The following is an 18822-nucleotide window of genomic DNA, read 5'->3' as shown; positions in this document are numbered from 1 at the left end:
CTATGACTAGTGCTTAAGTACCAGGCTCATTAAAACACATTTTACCCACAGGTGGTGAATTAAAACGCCTTTGGCACCCGAGGCTGTGCCAGCCTGAGCTGTGCAGCCCCGGGGTCCTGAGGCGGGCAGCGGGTGCTCCGAGGGGCACGGGGAAACGACGGCGGCGTATGGCGGCTGTCCCGCGTGTCCCTGCCACACCGTCCCCATCCCGACCCGCGTGTCCCTGCCACAGCGTCCCCATCCCGACCCGCGTCTCTCCTGCCACACCGTCCCCGTCCCGACCCGCGTCTCTCCTGCCACACCGTCCCCATCCCGACCCGCGTGTCCCCCGCCACAGCGTCCCCGTCCCGACCCGCGTGTCCCTCCCACACCATCCCCGTCCCGACCCGCGTCTCTCCTGCCACAGCGTCCCCATCCCGACCCGCGTGTCCCCCGCCACAGCGTCCCCGTCCCGACCCCCGCCCCGGCCCCGCTCCCGCCGCCCTCAGCCCGCGGGCGGCGCCTCAGGGGCCGCGGCCCCGCGCGGCCGCGACTGCGCAGGCGCCGCCCCGCCCCGCCCCGCCGAGCCGAGCCGCCACTGCCGTGTCGGCCGCGGCAGATTCGCCATAAGGCGCCGCACGGGGACCCTGTTTTCGGTGGTGTTGGTTTTTTTTCCCCCCCTTTTCCCTCACTCTGTGTTCCAAGCGGGCCGCGCTCGGGCCCCGGCGCGCTGTCCCGCCGAGCCCCCGCGGCCATGGAGGCGGCGGCTGCAGGTGAGCGGGGCCGGGCGGGCGGGGGAGCGCGCAGGGATCCCCGCGCGGCGGGCGGGGAAGCGGTTCCGGCGCGGCGCTGTTGCGGCGCTGTTGCCGCTCCTTCCGCACGACAAGTAGTTCCCAGCGCGGCGGCCGGCGCCCCGCGCTGCTCGGGCCGGGGGGCTGCGGGGCCGGGCGGCTCCGGGAGCTGCCGGAGGGCTCGGGCAGCCCGAGCCGGGAGTGCTGCAGTGCCCGTCCGCCCGTCCTGAAGCTGCCGCTCAGCAGCGAGTGAGGAAGAGCCGGGAAGGAGCAGCTGGAGCTGCTGCTGGTGCCGAGTTGGAGCGTGGAGACCCTTACAGGATGTGAGGGGGCCTGCAGGGAAGCTGGAGAGGGGCTCTTCCTCTGGAACTGTAGCGATAGGACAAGGAGTAATGGGTACCAACTGAAACAGGGGAATTTTAGTCTGGATATTAGGAAGAAGTTCTTTACTCTGAGTGTAGTGAGACACTGTAACAGGGTGCCAAGGAAAGTTGTAGCTGCCCCAAGCCTGGCAGTGTTCAGAGCCAGGCTGGATAAAGCTTTGGGCAACCTGTTCTGGTGGGAGGTGTCCTTGGCCATGGCAGGGAGGTTGGACTGGATGATCCTTAAGGTGTGTTCCAACCCCTTTCCATGCTCTGATTCCGTGATTCTGTGCTCACCTGGGTTTGAAACACTGGTGAGCTCCTCTGGCAGTCACTCTAGATAAACAGTGTTAACAGCTCAAGGTCCCCGCAGCTCAGCAGAAGGCAGATGTTTAGGATGTGTTAAAGATGTTTTCACTGCGGTATCGTCTCAGGCCTTGGTGTGCCTTGTATTGGCCTGGCTTTCATTCGAGCAGTGAATAAAGTTACTCAGAGGTGGCAGCCCGAGGAGTGCTGTGTATGTGCTTTCTGCATTTCACAATCCTTATGTGCTGCTGCAGTACAAGTTTGTGAAGTGATGCTGCAACAATTTAATGCCTGTTAATTACCCTGTATACTCAAATTTGGCTTCTGGTTGTCATTCCCCAAGTTGACTTCTTAATTTTTAGAATCCTGAGTTACTTCTACCTCTCTTATGAAGTACTGATGGATAGTTTACAGCTCAAACCACCACTAAGGAGTAATAGCCATACTCTAAAACTCAGAAAGTTCAACTGCAACATGAAGAAGAACCTCTTTATGTTGAGGATGGTGCTGCAACAGGTTGTGCCCAGCGAGGTGGTGGAGTCTCCTTTTCTGGAGACATTAAAAACCCACCTGGATGCATTCCTGTGTCACTGGTCTAGGTGATCCAGCTTTGGTGGGAGGGTTGGACTAGATGGTCTCCAGAGGTGCCTTCCAACCCTATCTATTCTGTGATTCTATGAAATGGGATTTTATGCCAAGGAAAATTGCACTATCAGGAGAATAAGTGAGTAGCAGAGTATCTAACAGGTGCTATGTTACTTATGGATTATTGTTAAAACATTTAAGGACTGCTTTATATCCTGGGATCCAACTTTCAGTGAGAAATAATTCTTCTACTAGTAGTGCTACTAATAAATTAATATTTATTCAAGTGCATTTATCTTAATAAAGAGTGTTCTGAGTGTGGTTGAACCCAGAACTCTCATGAGTGCACAGTATTTTTGATTTTGCTACTGCTGAGGTGTATCTGACCTCAGATGTTTTTCCTTATGGCTGCTTCCAAAAATCTGGTTCAGTGTTGCATCTTGAAGTTGATGACTGATTAAGTAGTTTGTGCTTCTACTTTGAGGGCTTCTGAGTGGTTTTGGTTTCTGGTAGAGCACCTTACACATTTTGATATTATGCATTAGTGTATTTTAGTGGAACCTTAAGCAGTGTTGTGTTTAGCCACATGAGGGAGATCTTAGCACATGAAAATAAAAATGTCTTGCTATAAAATGTACCTACTATGGCTTTTTTTTTTTTCCCCTTAATGATGGAAAAGCTATTATTTTTCTGTGTTGGATCAAGTGATTATTCTAAACTGAGAAAAATTTCATAATTATTTGAATATCCTATTAAATCCATGTTATATCCAAGTAAGGAATTTTACATATTTTAGCCAACAAAAGTCTGTGTAGACAGTTGTCTTCTTTTAAAGAACTTTATTTAACTTTTTTCCAGGAGCATTTATGAAGATGGTGTGTATAATACAGAAAAATACATGTGCTTTTATTTGCCATCGTCAGTTAAACTCCAGCATTTTCAAATGCAAGTTTCTTTTCACAAATACAGTATCAGACAGGTTAAATACAGTGAGTTTGGGTTAGGTGAGAGTGCCACAGGTGGGGCTGGGTGAAGCTCATGGAGCTCAGCAGTGCCAAGTTCCAGGTCCTGCACCTGGGTCAGGGCAAGCCCGAGCACAAACACAGCCTGGGCCGGGACAGGACTGGAGCAGCCCTGACGAGGACTTGGGGTGTTGGTGGGTGAGAGGCTGGACATGACCCAGCAATGTGCTCTGGCAGCCCAGAAACCAAACGTGTGCTGGGCTGCATCCAGAGCAGGTGGAGGGAGAGGATTCTGCCCTACTGCTCTGCCCTGGTAATGAAACAGATTTTTGGAGGTCACTTAACAAAATGAATTAAGCATTTATATTCTAGCTTGTAGAGTTATATGTTGAATCTTAACCTTTTACTTAAGAAACCTCTGCCAAGGTACAAAAGGGCATAAGAAAATGCAAATTTCTGAAGCTTTTATAAAGAACAACACCAAAAAGGACCAAAGATACAAAGAACACGGATCAAGAGGCTCCTCTGCCCCTAAGCCTACAGAGACTGACAGACGGTACTCAGATAAGCACCAGAAGACCGAAAGCACGCATGCAGAGAGGAAGAGTTCAAGAGTTCAACCATGAGGAAGACCACGATCTTCAGCCCCAAGAGACCACCAGAGACCCCCACGGGACTACCACAGCAAACCATGCATGCCTAGAAGGCCGTGGACTTACTTAGCATGACAGGCAAGGACAGGGGCCAGGGCTTGAATATGCACAGAAAAATTGTGTAATGTACTGCGTATGGAACACCTTTGGGAATAAAGGTGGGTCAGACTAAGGCTCAGTGCACAAGTCTTGGAGAGTGATCTCACTTGTGCTGAGCGCTGGCAATACGTACCCACTCCATAACTACCCCAGGCTGTGGAGTCTATTTATTTATCCCACGTATTGCTTCAGTGAGACCCCAGCTGCAGTGCTGTGCCCACCCCTGGGGCCCCAGACATGGGAAGGATGCTCTTTGGAACAATTGAACTATGTTAAAGTCTACATATATTGGTATTACCAATATTGAGAACGGGACGTGCCTTGGCTTGTGTGGCCCTGCTGCTGACCAAGTAGGTGCCACTGTGGTGTTGCACCCCAGAGACACTTTTGGCTAGCTGGGTGTTGCAGCTGAGCACGTGGAGACAAGTCCAGGCCAGCCGGAGCTCCAGTGGTGGTGGGATGGAGCTTCCCTCACAGAGGGTCTGCTCCCTCAGAGATTTTCCTCTGCCAGAGAGGCTTTTAAGGCTATGGTGAAGGAAAGGAGTTGGTTCTCATGGAGGGCTTTATCCAGAGTTTGTATTCTGGCCCGCAGGCCTCTGAATCTAGCAGCAGCTCCAAGCAGAGCTCTGAATCCTATCACTGCTCCGTCAGAACTCCCAGATTACGTGGTTCCCCTCTCTTTTACCTGGGGGAGGGGACAGGGGAAGGGGTAGGGAGCCACCAACCAGGTACAGGAGAGGAAGTCTCAAGGGACAAAGGACACCTGGATGGCCCAATGCCCCCTGGGGGTAGAGGGCATCTTTTGAATCTGCCCAATCACTCAACGCCCTTCTGGCATTCCAGGAGTGACAGGCAGTGCCCAGCGGGGGTCAGGGTGGCAAAAGGAGGAGTGATTGACACACCTGAGCTAAGCCCAAATACCTCCAATGTGGCATCATGCTGCAGCATAGATTATGAAGTGATCTTATTGCAATGTGCAAAATATAATGTCAGAGAGTATTGAATGATTTGGATCTTAATTTTGTTTCGCTCCTGACATTTCATGTGCCTAACAGCACACAATGGATGTATAAATAGAGAAGAGTAAGAATGGGACAAGCACACAGTGATACTTGTCCAGAATACGGACTTGGACCTTTTTATAGGCTTTGCTGAGCCCCAGCCAGTCTGTATCAACTTGGTGCTTCCTGGTCAGCTTCTAAGAATTCTGGACACCAAGTGGATGTGTACCCACCTTGGAGTTGCAGCAGCAGGGAGAGATCAGCTGCAAAGCAGGCAGTAATTTCAGAGGGGTCATGTCCTTCATGACATCTGGTTTTGTAGTTCTTCATTTTACACTTTGCCTTTTCTCTGGTCCTCAGTTATATCTTTCCAAGCCAAAAAAAAAAAAAATCTGATTTATTTAACTCCTCATGTATGCTGTGTTTGTTATTGATCTTCCTTATTTCTGTACCTTTTAAGGCTGTTGATTATGATTATTATTATTTTAATAGAGGAACAATATCCAAAGATGTAAGCCAAATATGGATCTTTTCTGTTTTTCAATAGGTCTTTGTATTCTAGGACCATCTCTTTTATAGGTCTGTCTGGTTTAGCTCTGAGGTTTTATTTCTGAGCAGTGCAGTTTCTAGCCTTGTTTTGAGGCTGTCTTTAAAGTGTTTGCTATAATTGAGATATCTTTCACAGAAAACTTCTCCAGACCATTATAAAATGACAGCAAATCGAAAAATTTATTTTGAAATGGGCTCACCTTCTTTGAAGGGTCTTTTTCCTATACAGATTGCTTTATATTGCACAGGCTCTTGGGCAGGCCTGTTACTGTTGAGATGTTTTTAAAATCTTGCTGCATTCTGATTTTTATTTTTTAAGTTACTAAAATTACCCTTAGTGACCTGCCTAACTGTTTTTTTTACCTTAAATTTGACACAGTTTAAATCTTCTTTTGCTTTCCTCATTTGATGAAACATCTATGAAAATGTTTTCTTCTATTGAAAGTTCATTTCACTGCTATTTAGCTGTGCTAGATTTCTTGTTCCCGTTTCTAAAACCTTCTTTGATGATTAGCATCAAATATGATGCTTTTAAATAGCCTTCATGCTGCTTTCAAGGATTTAACTTCTCTTGGAACTTTGTAGTCTTTTTTGTGGTTTGTTTTGTTAAAGATGCTTTTTATCTTCATATACTTTGCATTGTTGAAGTGAAGCATAAACATTTGGTTCTTTATCACTCTTTTAAGAGGGCTTTTGAGTAGTACTTTAATCATGGTTATAGAGTAACTCTCAAATAATGTCACTTTGAAAAGGGTCTTGTGTTTTACTTCTGATAAAGTTAAGAACTGTTTCTCCTCATGTGTTTCCCTGTCTGCTTGCTGGGTGAAGCAGTCATTAATGGTGTCTAAACATTTAATCTTGGCATCCTATCCTGACCTGACATTTAACAACTCTGCATAAGGCTAATTAAAGCCTAATTACTAAGAAGTTGTGCTGCTTGTCTTAAACAAAAGTAATTGGCTGTTTACATGCTGCTTTCATATTAACTGCTACCTCACATTTCATTGCTTCAACCTGAACAGAAAAAGTCTTGTTTATTATTCTTAGACACTTGAATATCTTACATGTTCAACATTTGTGTGTGAAAAGTTCTTTTACAGAACAAATAATTTGATTGGAATTGCTGTGCCCACTTTTTCCACTTTTTATTGTACTTGATATCTGTACAGAAACAACAGAGAAAAAAAAAAAACTAAAACAAAAAGCCCAACAAGACCAAGTCCTACTCTGATGAATAAGATTTTTAATTGCAGAAAGTTCCTGTTAAGAATTTGATTGTGATGAGGCAACAAAGTTTGTTTCAGCTCTGTAGTAAGTTTAGAAAGAAATAAGTTATTATTCATATTCTGAACTTAATTGCTGCATATTTTAGGAAGGTTGACCAGATGCATAATTATTGATCAACTTTTTACACAGGCCAACAAATACTCAGTGACTTTATTTTTTTATTTAATTGTGGAGTTCTAATTCCTTTTAACAGCTACAGAACATTAAAGGCACTTACAGAAGTTGTTAACTCTTGCTTGCTTTGAAAGGAAATGTGAAAAGTTTTGGATGCATTAGAATGATTTAGGGTACACATAAATATAAATAAAACAAATATAAATACATGTTTGTGTCCTTGTCCTGTGTGTCTTGTGAAAGTAATTGTTAAAACAAAACAATACCCAATACTGAGATTTCCTTTTATGCAAAATTAAAGTTTTTGGTTAGTTAAAATTGACTTTGCACTAGTTTTGTCATATACTGGTTAAAAGTATATATGACAATAATATATTCCTTGATTCCCTTAAGTACTGTTAATTTCAGTGATCTTTCCAAGAGAAGTGCTGCTTTCTTGCCCCTTTCCCATTCCCCACTACAATTTGAAAGCCAAAGAGGACAGATACAGGTTTATGCTTTGTGAAGGGGATTGGGAAGCAGGGAATCTGCTTCCTAGTCTGCAGCTTGCTCTTTGTTTTTAGAAATCCATTTGTTAAACTCCCTTTGCTGTAGCTATGCTCAGTGTGAAGGAAAAAAACCCTACTAATTAAGCAATATGCTGAGGGTTTTGGAAGAATTAGAAAAAAAAGGCTTTGCTTAAGTTATAGCTCAATTTTCCACATAGTCAATTAAGAAGAAAATTATTGGTATTATTTATTTCAGTGTATATTTAGCACAGCTTATAGGGGCAAGTTGAAGATAATGAATTACCACAAACGTGTTTAGTGAACAGAACATCCCAGATTGGTTTTGGCTGAATTTCCTGACATTTGTGTACCTGCATACTTGATTACTGTTCTTTTCTTTCTCTGCATATTTAATTGCTGCCTAATTAATTGTTCAGTTGATTTCCTACATAATTAATTATTCACTAATTAGTCATTGATTCTATGCATAGTTAATTAACTTACTCCTTATTTGATTTTTACACTTAATTGACTATAATTCATTGCTTTATTGCTACACTGCCTAATTAGCAACTGCGTAATCAATTATTGTTTGCTTATTCCATACTTGCTTAGTCTGGTGATCAGCAGAGTTTATCCTCTGCTCTCTGCCCTCCTTTTCCAGTCATTCTACCTAAAATAATTTTATTACTCTGGTTTCCATCTTGCCTCTGAGTAAAGCTTGTGCATCTTCTGTGTGTTCTCCTGGTGCTTCCTGCACCTTCACTGGCACTCTCAGTGCTCTGCCACCTGGGCAGTTCTCTTCTGGTTTTGGGTGGCCTTGCTAATCAAACACTTCTAACACCCACAGAGGCTTCTGGGCGCTCTCCTTGCTCTTCTGCCCCTCCCCAAGTCCTCACTGGGAGGAGTGAGATATAGTGGTGTGTAAATACTGATTGCAGTTGTTCAACGTGGAGACAAGAGAAAAACACTGAGCCAGAACTTCTAGGGTAAACAGCCAGCAGGTCAGGAAGCAGATACAGAGGCAAATAAAATTTCAAAGCAGAAATGTCAGCTAAATCGTGAGATTTCAATTGGTTAAATGTTTAGGTAAATGTTCGTAGGTTTTATTTTGCATTTACATTCAAAGAGCAGAGTTGTTATTTGCTGGGTCAATAACAGGCTTCATGCTCTGTAAAAAAAATAACAAAAAACAATAATGCTAACTAGAGCAGAATTAGTTCAAAGGACCATTTCAACATACTGCAATCAAAACAGAAATATCTGTGTGCTCAAGACAGCAGAATGCCTGAGAAGGAGCCCAGCTGAGCTCCTAAGAACATGTTGATTGTACCATACACTTACACAGCTGCTTGTGTGTAATAAGGGAATATTTCGAACAACAGGAGCGGTATTGGAGCTGTTTTTTCAGAGATACTGTGGAAGAGATGAAGGCATAACCTGCCTGTTGGTTTTGAGCCATGCTTTTGTTATGTTTCAAGAGCAAATACCTGTAAAAGAGACACCTCTGCTACTCTTAACTTTCAGGACACCTTAAATAAAGATTTTTTTTTTGAGTGGGGTGAACTATATAATTAGTGTGCCATGAAAGAGGTAGAATAAGTTTCAATAGGTGAGTGCTTAGGTTTGTTTTAAAAATAGGTCCCAAAATACAGCTTCCATGTTCTCATACGCCCAGATTCATCCCAAAATTCACAAACTATCACTTTATTTCTGTACTTACCCAGTGATCTCTGGTTTGGCTTGTACCTCAGAAATGCTGCTTGTTCCAGTTTGGTTTCAGTGGGTTTATGTCCCTAATTTTCTATAGGGAGGTGCAGGGAGAGCAGCAATTGCAACCGGGCTCTGGACCAGAGCTTCATACATGTAGCTGGAGAACAGCTGTGCTGTTAAAATTGGTTACTGGTTGTTTTTTTGTTTCATATTACCCCAAAGGGAGTAGGGACTCTTCAGAAATCAATTATTAAACTAAAAGACTGCAGTGTTAGAAAACAGTAATCCTCTGAATTTCTCTGGCTAAAATCTCTGGCTTTTTAAAATCTGGGATTATATTAGTCCTTCTTTATTTTTATTTACTTTCTTGACGCTTTGCTTTCATATCACACGTCAAGTACCTGTGAATTAAAAAAAAAACATAAAGATTTATCTAAAAAGTTGTGTCAAATTGACATTTTAATGGCATTCTTCATTTGCTTCTGCTGCTTTGAAGGTTTTTAGTTTGTTTTTTTGTTTTGTTTGTTCATTTTTCTTAAATCAACAAGAACTTTTCATGGAACTCAATAAGGACATCATGTCTTACATATAATTTTACCATGTGTTTGAAAATATATAAAATTAAAATGATGTTTAAGGCTGGAAGGGGAAAAAGGTCTTAAATTGTTCTTCTTCCTTTTGTGTCCTGTTAAAACATTTCTAAGATTTTAGCCAGAAGAAATTATCTGCCCTATGAGGATCTAGCTGGGAGTTTGCCCATTTCTTAAATTAATTAATTTGGGGATATATTATGAATGTGTTCATTTCACCTCATTGCTACCTGTTATGTGTCTTAAGTAAATGATAGTTACTATGTTGACTGAACCAAAATCGCAGTAACTCATGGTAACATAAATAACTTATATTTGGAAACACTAACTCCTTGTTTTTAAACTTGCTTTTTTAGGGAACAATTCCATCTTCATGTGTAAGCTTTGTAACTTATTTTCACCGAATAAGTCCGAGCTGTTGTCTCATGTCTCTGAGAAACACACAGAAGAAGGGACCGGTGTGGATGACATCATTATTCCTCTCCAGCCTCTAACAGTACCCACAAACACAAGCAAAGATGGAAAAGGTACCTTCAGAAATTGAGAGAAACGTAATTTTCAGTGTTACATATTTTTTTAATAAAACCTGTGGTGTGATGACTCTGCATTGTGTATAGAATGGTTTCCATAGTTTGTTTTTATAATAAGCACTGTGAAGCTGTCACCCCAAATTTCATTCAGCACAGAATAGATTACATAACAGATATGGATAAACTCAATGTGTTTTAGGGAATGATGACATTGGTTCATTAATTGCCAATGTCAAGTACAGTAAAGTTTCCTTCCTACAGCTTTAGTTTGAGCTCTGTACTGGGAGCAGTGGGAAGATTGTCTAGCAGCCATCTGGACACCATGGTGAAAAGCAATCAGGACACCATGGGTGAGGGTGTCTTGAGGCTTAGTTGTCCTTTTTGAGTGATCTAATTGTTTGTTGTGATTCAGGTAATGTTAATAGTTCTCTTCCAAACAGAGAAGTGGCACAATTCATAATTTATAACTGTGTTTTGATAGTGATGCTGGTAAATAAAGCAATCAGAAGTTGAATTAGCTACACATAAAAATTTTATTGTGCAATGGAAGAAGTTCCATTTGTTCCTTTCCATTTTTAACTGATCATAATTTCCATCCTTTGGAATATTGGAGATGGGTTCAAAATAATTCAGACTTTTTATCTTCTTTTATGCTCTTACAAAGTAATGGATTTATATTGCTGGCAAACCTCTTATTTAACACAAATACTAAGATTTTTCAATCATTATAATTTCTGGATTTTAAAAACTATGTGCTTATGAATCAACTGCCCTCTAATATCATACATTCAAGAATTTTTTTTGTTGTTAACAAATGTATGTGATGTTTCTTTGCTTATTTACCAGCAGTAATTCAGTAGTTATATTAACTTCACCAATGTAAGAAGATATTTCTAATTATGGTCATTTAGTATTTCACTAGAGCTGCTGTCTACGTAGGTGGCTGCTGATGAAAAAATCTCACCAGAGTATTATTTCACATAATGCCCAAAAGTACCAATGTATCAGAAGATGATAAATAAATTTCAAATCAGTTTTCAAAATGTTATTCTAATTTTATTTTCATAGCACAGAATTAATTCTTTGGGCATGCAAAATGCCTTTTCCTTTCTCAAATCTTTGTTTCCTGTTATCCCTCCACTACATATGTTTCTGAGCACAGTGAGCCTGGTACCTTGTAACATACTCATTTTAGTAAAAAGGCTCTTCTATCAACTTCGCTTTGCATTTTTGTCAGGAGCATCTGCACTTTCTATATTGTATGGGTTCAGCATGCATTGTACATTCATGAGGATAGTTTGCAATTACCATTATGATCTGCAGCAACAGAAATTAGACATAATTAGCTTTTAAGAAAACAACTTTGCAAATCTTATGTAAAATATAACATTCTTAAGTTATATATTCATAATTTACCTTTCTAATTATTCTTGGTGAATACTTTATTCATCTGATGTGTTCATATGGTGCCACCTTTTTCAGGTTATGTAGCCCAACTCTTTGCCATCTGCTGTCAGTAAGAATGTCAAGGTAAATTACTTTTCCATAGTTTTCAAGTAATGTTCTAGGCATTCTTTAGCATTTCTCCTTTCTTATCAGGCAGATTGATTGGAGAAGAGGGTTCTGAAGTCCCATTGAATTATTTTCTGTGTTCTGTTTTAAAAAAAATACAGTATTCTACAGTTGAGCATAGGATTTGGGAAAAGTTCTTCTTTAAAAACATCAATTATTCCCTCCTGCTGTGGAATCTGTAGCAAATAAAACTTGGAAAGTTTGTAGCATACAATTATTTGTTAGTGAACCAGTCTTTGTAGTAATTCAGTATTGTCATTGAAAGGAGAAATAATTGGTGAATGACAGTCTTAGAAATTACAACTTTCAGTACTTGGTGACTAATAGATGAAGGTATTTTTCTCCTTTGAAAGTGTAAATTATTTTCCAATTATTGGTAAATACTGTAGCTACCCCACAATTGGTATAGAAGAGTGAATGCTGACTTGCTAATGGAGCTTTGTTCTGCTTCAGTAATGAATTAATTATTTTATAAATACCGGGGACATGGAATATATGTTTATTACTCTAGTGTTATTTTACTTACAGTGCTCTCTGCTGCATTTTGTTTAGTCACACCACTTTCCCATTGTTAAGCCATAATCTATTTAGAGTTGATTTGTCCTAAATATTTTGGCACAATGCCGTTAAAATTTTTTTAATGGAGTTGGACCAAGGGTTCCAGGGAGATGTTGCTGTTATACATCTATGCACAAGTCACATTTTGTCCAGCTTTAATGTGACATCTTTGTTTTGGGAAATGACAGGTAATTGTAGTCATTCGTGCTTCAGTTTAGCCTAGGGCTTTTTATAATTCTTCATAATGATCTCCATTTCCTTCAGAGTGCTTGTCAAAATTCAGCTTTCTTTTGCTTCTGCTTAGTCAGATTGGTGAGGATTTGTGGACATCAATGGCCCTGGCTTCATCTGTTCATACTGTTATTACCTGATGGATTATTTTTGGTTTGGGCTGTATCTGGATTATGGGATGCATGTCTCTGTCTGTTATGAAACCTTGAAGGAAGTTACAGTCTGAGTATCACAGTTTCCTTTGAGGAGTGCAGCTCCCTAAGGTCACTTAGAACCACAGTGTGTACATCACCTTCATCCTTGCCTGAACACAAAACCACACACAGAGCCTGCATTCACACCTGGGGGACAGGAGGTGTTGCAGGTGCTGTGATACAAACACAGAACTGTAATAAAATAAGGCTGAGGATGAGATTTATATGCATGCATTTGTGTGACACTGTGTGCAGAAGAGTCTGAATATGTTGTGCTGTTGTAACTGATGAATTTAAGCTTTTTATACTGACATTTGAGGAAGGAGTCATGTTGCATAATGTGTCAGCCTGTTAAAATATGGTCAGGAGGTTTAAGTGACATTTGCACAAGTGTTTTGTGATTTCTGACAAACTTTTTGTATTAAATAGATTGATTTGGACAAGCTTACGTGGACAATTCCTATGAAGAAACAGTATAAAAATAGACTTACAGTTTATTTCATTACTCTCTTTTCGGAGTGTCTTTTTTATGCCTTTGAGTACATAATTATACATCATAGCACAGAATGTCTTCCCTGGATATTGCCATTGTTCATCCAATAGCAGTCAGCATAAAGATTGGTTTCAGTCAGTCTCTAATGAGTGCAAAATCCCCAGAAACAATGAAATTGTTCTTGAGGGAACAGGATCTTAATTCAAAATCTTTTTAATGACCAATTTAAAACTTCTATTTATGACTAAGCATCCTTGAAATAAGTGTTGGGGGGGGGGGTTATTATTTATTTAATATACTACTTTATTTTTAGCAGTTAAATAGATTCTTTTTTCTAACAAGAAATATTTTATTAACTTGGTTATGTACTGGCAGGTGAATGAAAATGTTCTACTATTAAATTACTGGGTGCTGTTTATCTTAGGTGGTTTAAGCTGGAATTTGTATACTGCAGTGTGGAGAGCTCTCTGGAGGCAAGCTGGCTAGAGAGACAGCTGGAATTTGTGGTTATGTGCCTCTTTAAAAGTTTAATTCTGTCATTGTTAACTCAAAGTAGCTTGAGATAAGTTCTGTCTTGGAAAAAGGAAACCAAGGAGCAACGAAATGACTGATAAGCCTTGGAAGTTCCTGTGATGTATGAGTTCTCCCATTAGCCCTCCTGTTCCTGTGTTTGTTGCTGCCTGCCTCATGCCACCAAACCTTTTACATGGTTGAGAACTGCTGTAAATTCTCCTACTGCTGCACACATTTACAAACATTCTTTGTTTATTTGCCACACCATTAAGAGTCACAGTGATAAGAGCTGCAATTTTGTAAGCCATAGCAGAAGTTCTATCACTAGCCATTTAAAGGAGCAGTTTTCATATTTCCACTTGCATGCAAGATTTTATTTCAGTTTTGGTTTTAATGTGAAAGTGCTGTTCTGTTTTTCATTAAATTTGCACTAAAACAGTCAGGAAGAAGTGACTCTTTGACCTGATTTTTCTTAATTTCTTGTTGTTGGGTTATCTGATGATTGCATTGGAAGAAATGAAAAGAATATCATAGATACAGAACATGGTGGTTGCATTCATTCTTTGAAGCCTTGGATTTAACTATTTTATAGTAGTCGGACCAGCATCCACATGTGTATTCCTCATGTTGGACAATTAGCAGACTGTGGTCTTGTGATGGGTTTTTCTAACAGTAAATATAATTGTTGTTGGGTTTGTTTTAATTGTTTGTTAATCAACTTAAATACTGATTGCTGTGATGGCTATCAAACTAGCATGAATGGTAATGAAGAGAAGTTGTGAGAGCACTGCAGTCACCCCTTTCTTTTGGCTGAAATTGACAGAACTGCTTTTCCTAGAGTAACATGAAATTTCAGGACACTGGTGGAGAGTTGCAAAAAGTTAAGGGAAACAGTTGTTTTTTTCTATTCATAGTAAGGTTTCTTGGCAGTTTTAAGCAGACAGGTATTCAGTCACTCCTGTAAGAAGACAGAATGCTTTCTTTTTAATCTCACAGTAATTACATGGTTAACTCAAAGCTGTGGTCTCTGATTGTGAGGTTTTGTTTGCTTGATGTTTTGGGGAAATGCTGACTAGGTTACAAATAACATGATGCTACCTTCTTCTGTTCTCCTGCATCATCTTCCTTTAAGATTCCTTAAGTCATTTAGTTTTCCATAACCTCTAAATCAACCAATTCAAAAAGGTCTTTCAGCACTTGTGCTTAAAAAATTTTGTAGTTCGGGGTTTTTTTTAATATTCTCTCTTTTTGTGATTTTTCAGACTTCTACATTGTCAATCTCAAGTTATCAGTACAGCAGTGATGAGAGAAATCTTAAGCAGGAAATACAGTTTATGTTGTTATGCATTTCTGTGCACTGCATATCATGGATTTCATCAATATTTCCTCTACTATAGGAAAAATATAGGAATGTAAAATTATAGAAAATATATGTATAGAAATATAGGTATGTAAAATTATATTGTATTTATTAGGAGTTTTGGATTACTTCTGATTTTAATTCAGGAATTTTTTTTTGCATGACTTCTGGAATTTATTTGTTACCAATAATTTTTTAGGCCAGCTTTTGGCTAGAAAGTGCTGACAATTAAGAACCACAGAAAATATTAGGGAGTAATTTTTCACTATATTAAAAAGACAATGAGATTTTGGTTCTTAAACATACATTGTTTTTCCCTGATTACATCTCAGTACCTAGATAATTTATTAGAAAATTATTTAAATTAAAAGGCTTTTGTAGTGTTGAAACACAGCAGAACAATTTTGTAGAATACATGTGCTGATAGACTGCTTGCAGTGTAATTAAGTAAAACTGTGGCACTTTGACATCTGTTGATCTCAGTAACACAAGTATTATTGCTTTGCAGCTACCAGAAATGCCAGCAAGTACCACTGCTCTAAATAAGTTTGTGTGATGCTAGCCTTTTTTAAGCTTTTGGAATAACTCCCCTCAAACTTCATTTAAGGCACCTATTTTTCAAAGATCAGAGGGATATTAGCTAATTAGCCATGGAATTTAATTGTAGTTTACTTTCAACTTTAATTTTGTTTCCTAGAGTTGCTTGTAGCGAAGAGGAAAAGGGGCAGACCAAAAGGGTCCACTAAGAAGTTTTGTGTGGATGAAGATGTGGCAGAAAATAATCCTGTTCCAAGCAAAGAGACTCCAGCTGGGACAGAGGAAGGCCCAGAACCATCTGAAGTCTCAGCAGGCAGCCTGGAGTGCAGGAAATGCAATCGGAAATTCTCCAACACACGTCAGCTGACCAAACACATCTGCATTATTGTTCTAAATGAAGGAGAAGAAGAAGGAGATGGAGGTAAGAAAACATCCAGAAAAATATCTGAAACAGGTTTTAGGACACCATGAGACCTGGCTTGGAATCCCCAGTGCTGGCTTTAAATGGAATGGAGTTGTCTGTTCCTTGTAGCACAAAAAAAAACAAAACTGAACTTAGACGAGGTATTTAAAATTCCTTCAAAGTGGCCAAAATATTTATTACAGTAATGATGGTCTTACAAGGCCCTGAAATGCTTGTTTTTGGTTAGCAACTGTTCTATTTCTCACAAAGTGGATTGTAGCTTTTCAGTGGGAAGTGGTACAGGCCCTGCAGGTGGGTATCACACACAGGTGAGGCAGGATGAGCCTGTACAGGTGTTTCTATCCCATGTCTTTGGAAACCTGTATTCTGCTCTCTTCTTTTGACAGAGTTTGCTTTTCTGGATGGCTTCTTTCACTGTACAAAAAATAATGTCAAACTCATATAAAGCTTTATGTGAATTATTGTCTTTGGCATAGGAGAGTCCAGTGTTTAAATTTAGCTTTAAGATTGAATTGGATATATTCAACCTCTCAAATTTTTGGTATAGAACAGAATGGAGTTATTTTCAGTTCTAAGGAACCTACAATGCCAACTGCCTGACCAATTCAGGGCTGACCAGCAGTTAAAGCTGCTGCTAAGGGCATTGTCCAAATAGTTTCTTAAACACTCATTGGCCTGGGACATTGAGGCCCAATCTGTTTAAAAAGACAACAGTGAGTATTTGTTCAGATTAGAGTAGTTGAAGAGATGTATAGTAGTAATCTCCTCTACCTGCCTATTTAATTTTTCCCTAAGAGGAATATCACATACATACAAAGCAATTACTTAGTCTAAATTACCTTAATTTATGTGAGTTCTGTGTTAATGGTAAAATTCAGGCTTTGCTTTTGTTACAGTTGCTCAGCATGATACTGTGGATTCTGCTTGTAGACAAAATTTGCTACTGATTTTTTTCCAGTTTTCTATTACTCTTTCCAGTCTGTCATGATTATACACAACTAGTATAGCTATTGTACTTTCATTGATACGTAGAGTTTAACTTCTGTGGAAAAACTGAATTAAAATAAGCTTAAAATATGTTGATAGAGCAGAGAAACTCTTGCTTTGATAAAGTACCTGGTTATATTTTACTGTCATCAATGGTACAATTTTTCAACTACACAAAACAACAATTACTCCAGCTGTCTCACCTCTGCCATCCTAAGTGCCCATGCCCTCTGCTGTTTGTATGTGCTAATATTTGCATTATTTTAGAAATGTCACCTTTTGTAATGTCCTTTAAAAATAAACTCTTCAGGTCAAAGTACAAACTCAAATTACCTGTTCTTGACCTGTTAGCTCATTAGAGCTCCTAAATCTTACCTCCACTGGTTTCACTACAAAATACACTGCAGATTTTCCAAACTAAATTGCTCATCCTTTTCCTTCTTCATAAAGAAAATAGCCTTAGTTTTGGGCAGATGAAACATTTTTTGTTTATTCCCTGGTAAAAGCAAAATGAGCAAGCAAAGTCAAACAACAAGTGACTTGGGGACACCAAAACAAGGGGTTCCAATTTTGGGAAGCTTTCTATCTTGACTATGAAGGTATTAGGGGCTGGTTTTATCCTGAAAACATAATTCTTCCTTGGAATACATCTGTGAAATTCAGTCCTCAGCTGTCTGCTAATTACTGTCCCATCACAGGAAAATTTTTCACTTCTGGCTTTACCATATGAACTGGTTTGAGACAACTTTTAGTTTCTGAATATGTAGATGAAAGTAGTGTGTGCATTATTATTTTCCTCTAAGAAAGTGTGAATACAGTCAGTAACACAAAACTCTGTGGAATGGGCAAGAACAGCATGTTCTCTGCCTAGGGTACTCTATAATAGTCTCTGTAATATTCCCCATAACCTTTTGCATAATCACAGAATTGCTGTGTTTGGAAAAGACAGGCAAGGTCATCGAGTCCAACTGTTAACTCAGCTCATGTTCACCACTAATCCATGTCCCCCAGGCGTCACATCCACAGACCTTGTGAACGCTTCCAGGGAAGCTGAGTCCACCGCCTCCTTGCACAGCCTATTCTGATGGTTGATCACCTTTTCATTGAAGAAATTTTCCTAATATCCAATCTAAACCTCCCGTGGCACAGCTTGAAGCCATTTCCTCTCATCCTGTCTCTTGTTACCTGGCAGAAGAGGCCAACTTCCACCTGGCTACAGCCTCCTGTCAGGCAGTTGTAGAGAGTGATAAGGGTCCCCCGGATCCTCTGCTCCCGGCTGAGCACCCCCAGCTCCCTCAGCTGCTCCTCACCAGACTTCTGCTCCAGACCCTTCCCCAGCTCCATTGCCCTTCTCTGGACCCACTCCAGCCCCTCAATGTCCTCCTTGTAGTGAAGGGCCCAAAGCTGAGCACAGGATTTGAGGTGTGACCTCACCAGCACTGAGCACAGGGGGACAGTCCCTGCCCTGGTCCTGCTGGCCACATTAATTTTAATAACCTGTCAAGGTGCCAAGATGCCATTTGCCTTCTTGCCCACCTGGGCACATGCTGGCTCATGTTCAGCCGCTGTTGACCCACAGCTCCAGGTCCTTTTCTGCCAGGCAGTTTTTCAGCCCCTCTGCCCCCAGCATGGAGCAGTTGTGATCCAAGGGCAGGACCTGGAACTTTGCCCTGTGGAAGCTCACACAGTTTGCCTCAGTCCATTGATCCAGCCTGTCCAGATCCCTCTGCAAAGCCCTCCTGGTTCATACCAGGGCATGAGGTGTTTTTTTGCTGTATTGCTCTTGATGTTTCCTTTATGTTATGGTTGATTTTTCTGACTCCTGCTTACTATTAAACTTATGTTTTCAGGTAAGTATTTAGAAATAGAGACAGATCTTTCTTGTACTCTTAAGAGTCAATTTAGAGCCCATCATTTTATCAGTATTTTTTTTTCTTGAATCCA

The 18822-nt window shown here is 40.4% G+C and overlaps 1 protein-coding gene across 12 annotated transcripts in view; it reads left to right on the top strand.

Moving 5' to 3' along the window:
- Window positions 1–18822, top strand: part of ZFAT (zinc finger and AT-hook domain containing) — a 113867-nt gene that overhangs the window by 38849 nt on the left and 56196 nt on the right. For 9 of the 12 annotated variants that reach the window (XR_014953113.1, XM_085572587.1, XM_085572590.1 and 6 more), the window contains 2 exons: window positions 9836–10006; window positions 15628–15888. Coding sequence is in view for 11 of the 12 variants with exons in the window: in XM_085572587.1 (XP_085428713.1) it covers window positions 9836–10006; window positions 15628–15888 (432 nt within the window). In the remaining variant the exon portion in view is untranslated. Of the gene's footprint in view, window positions 1–529; window positions 753–930; window positions 3797–9835; window positions 10007–11547; window positions 15018–15627; window positions 15889–18822 lie in introns of those variants that run through there. The other 3 variants (XM_021542388.3, XM_085572584.1, XM_085572593.1) reach the window with 3 other exon arrangements.

The sequence above is a fragment of the Lonchura striata genome, chromosome 2, assembly GCF_050655825.1.
Source record: "Lonchura striata isolate lonStrDom1 chromosome 2, ASM5065582v1, whole genome shotgun sequence".
NCBI lineage: Eukaryota > Metazoa > Chordata > Aves > Passeriformes > Estrildidae > Lonchura > Lonchura striata.
The sequence above is the reverse complement of the archived record's forward strand: the minus strand, read 5'-3'. Positions and strand labels throughout refer to the sequence as shown.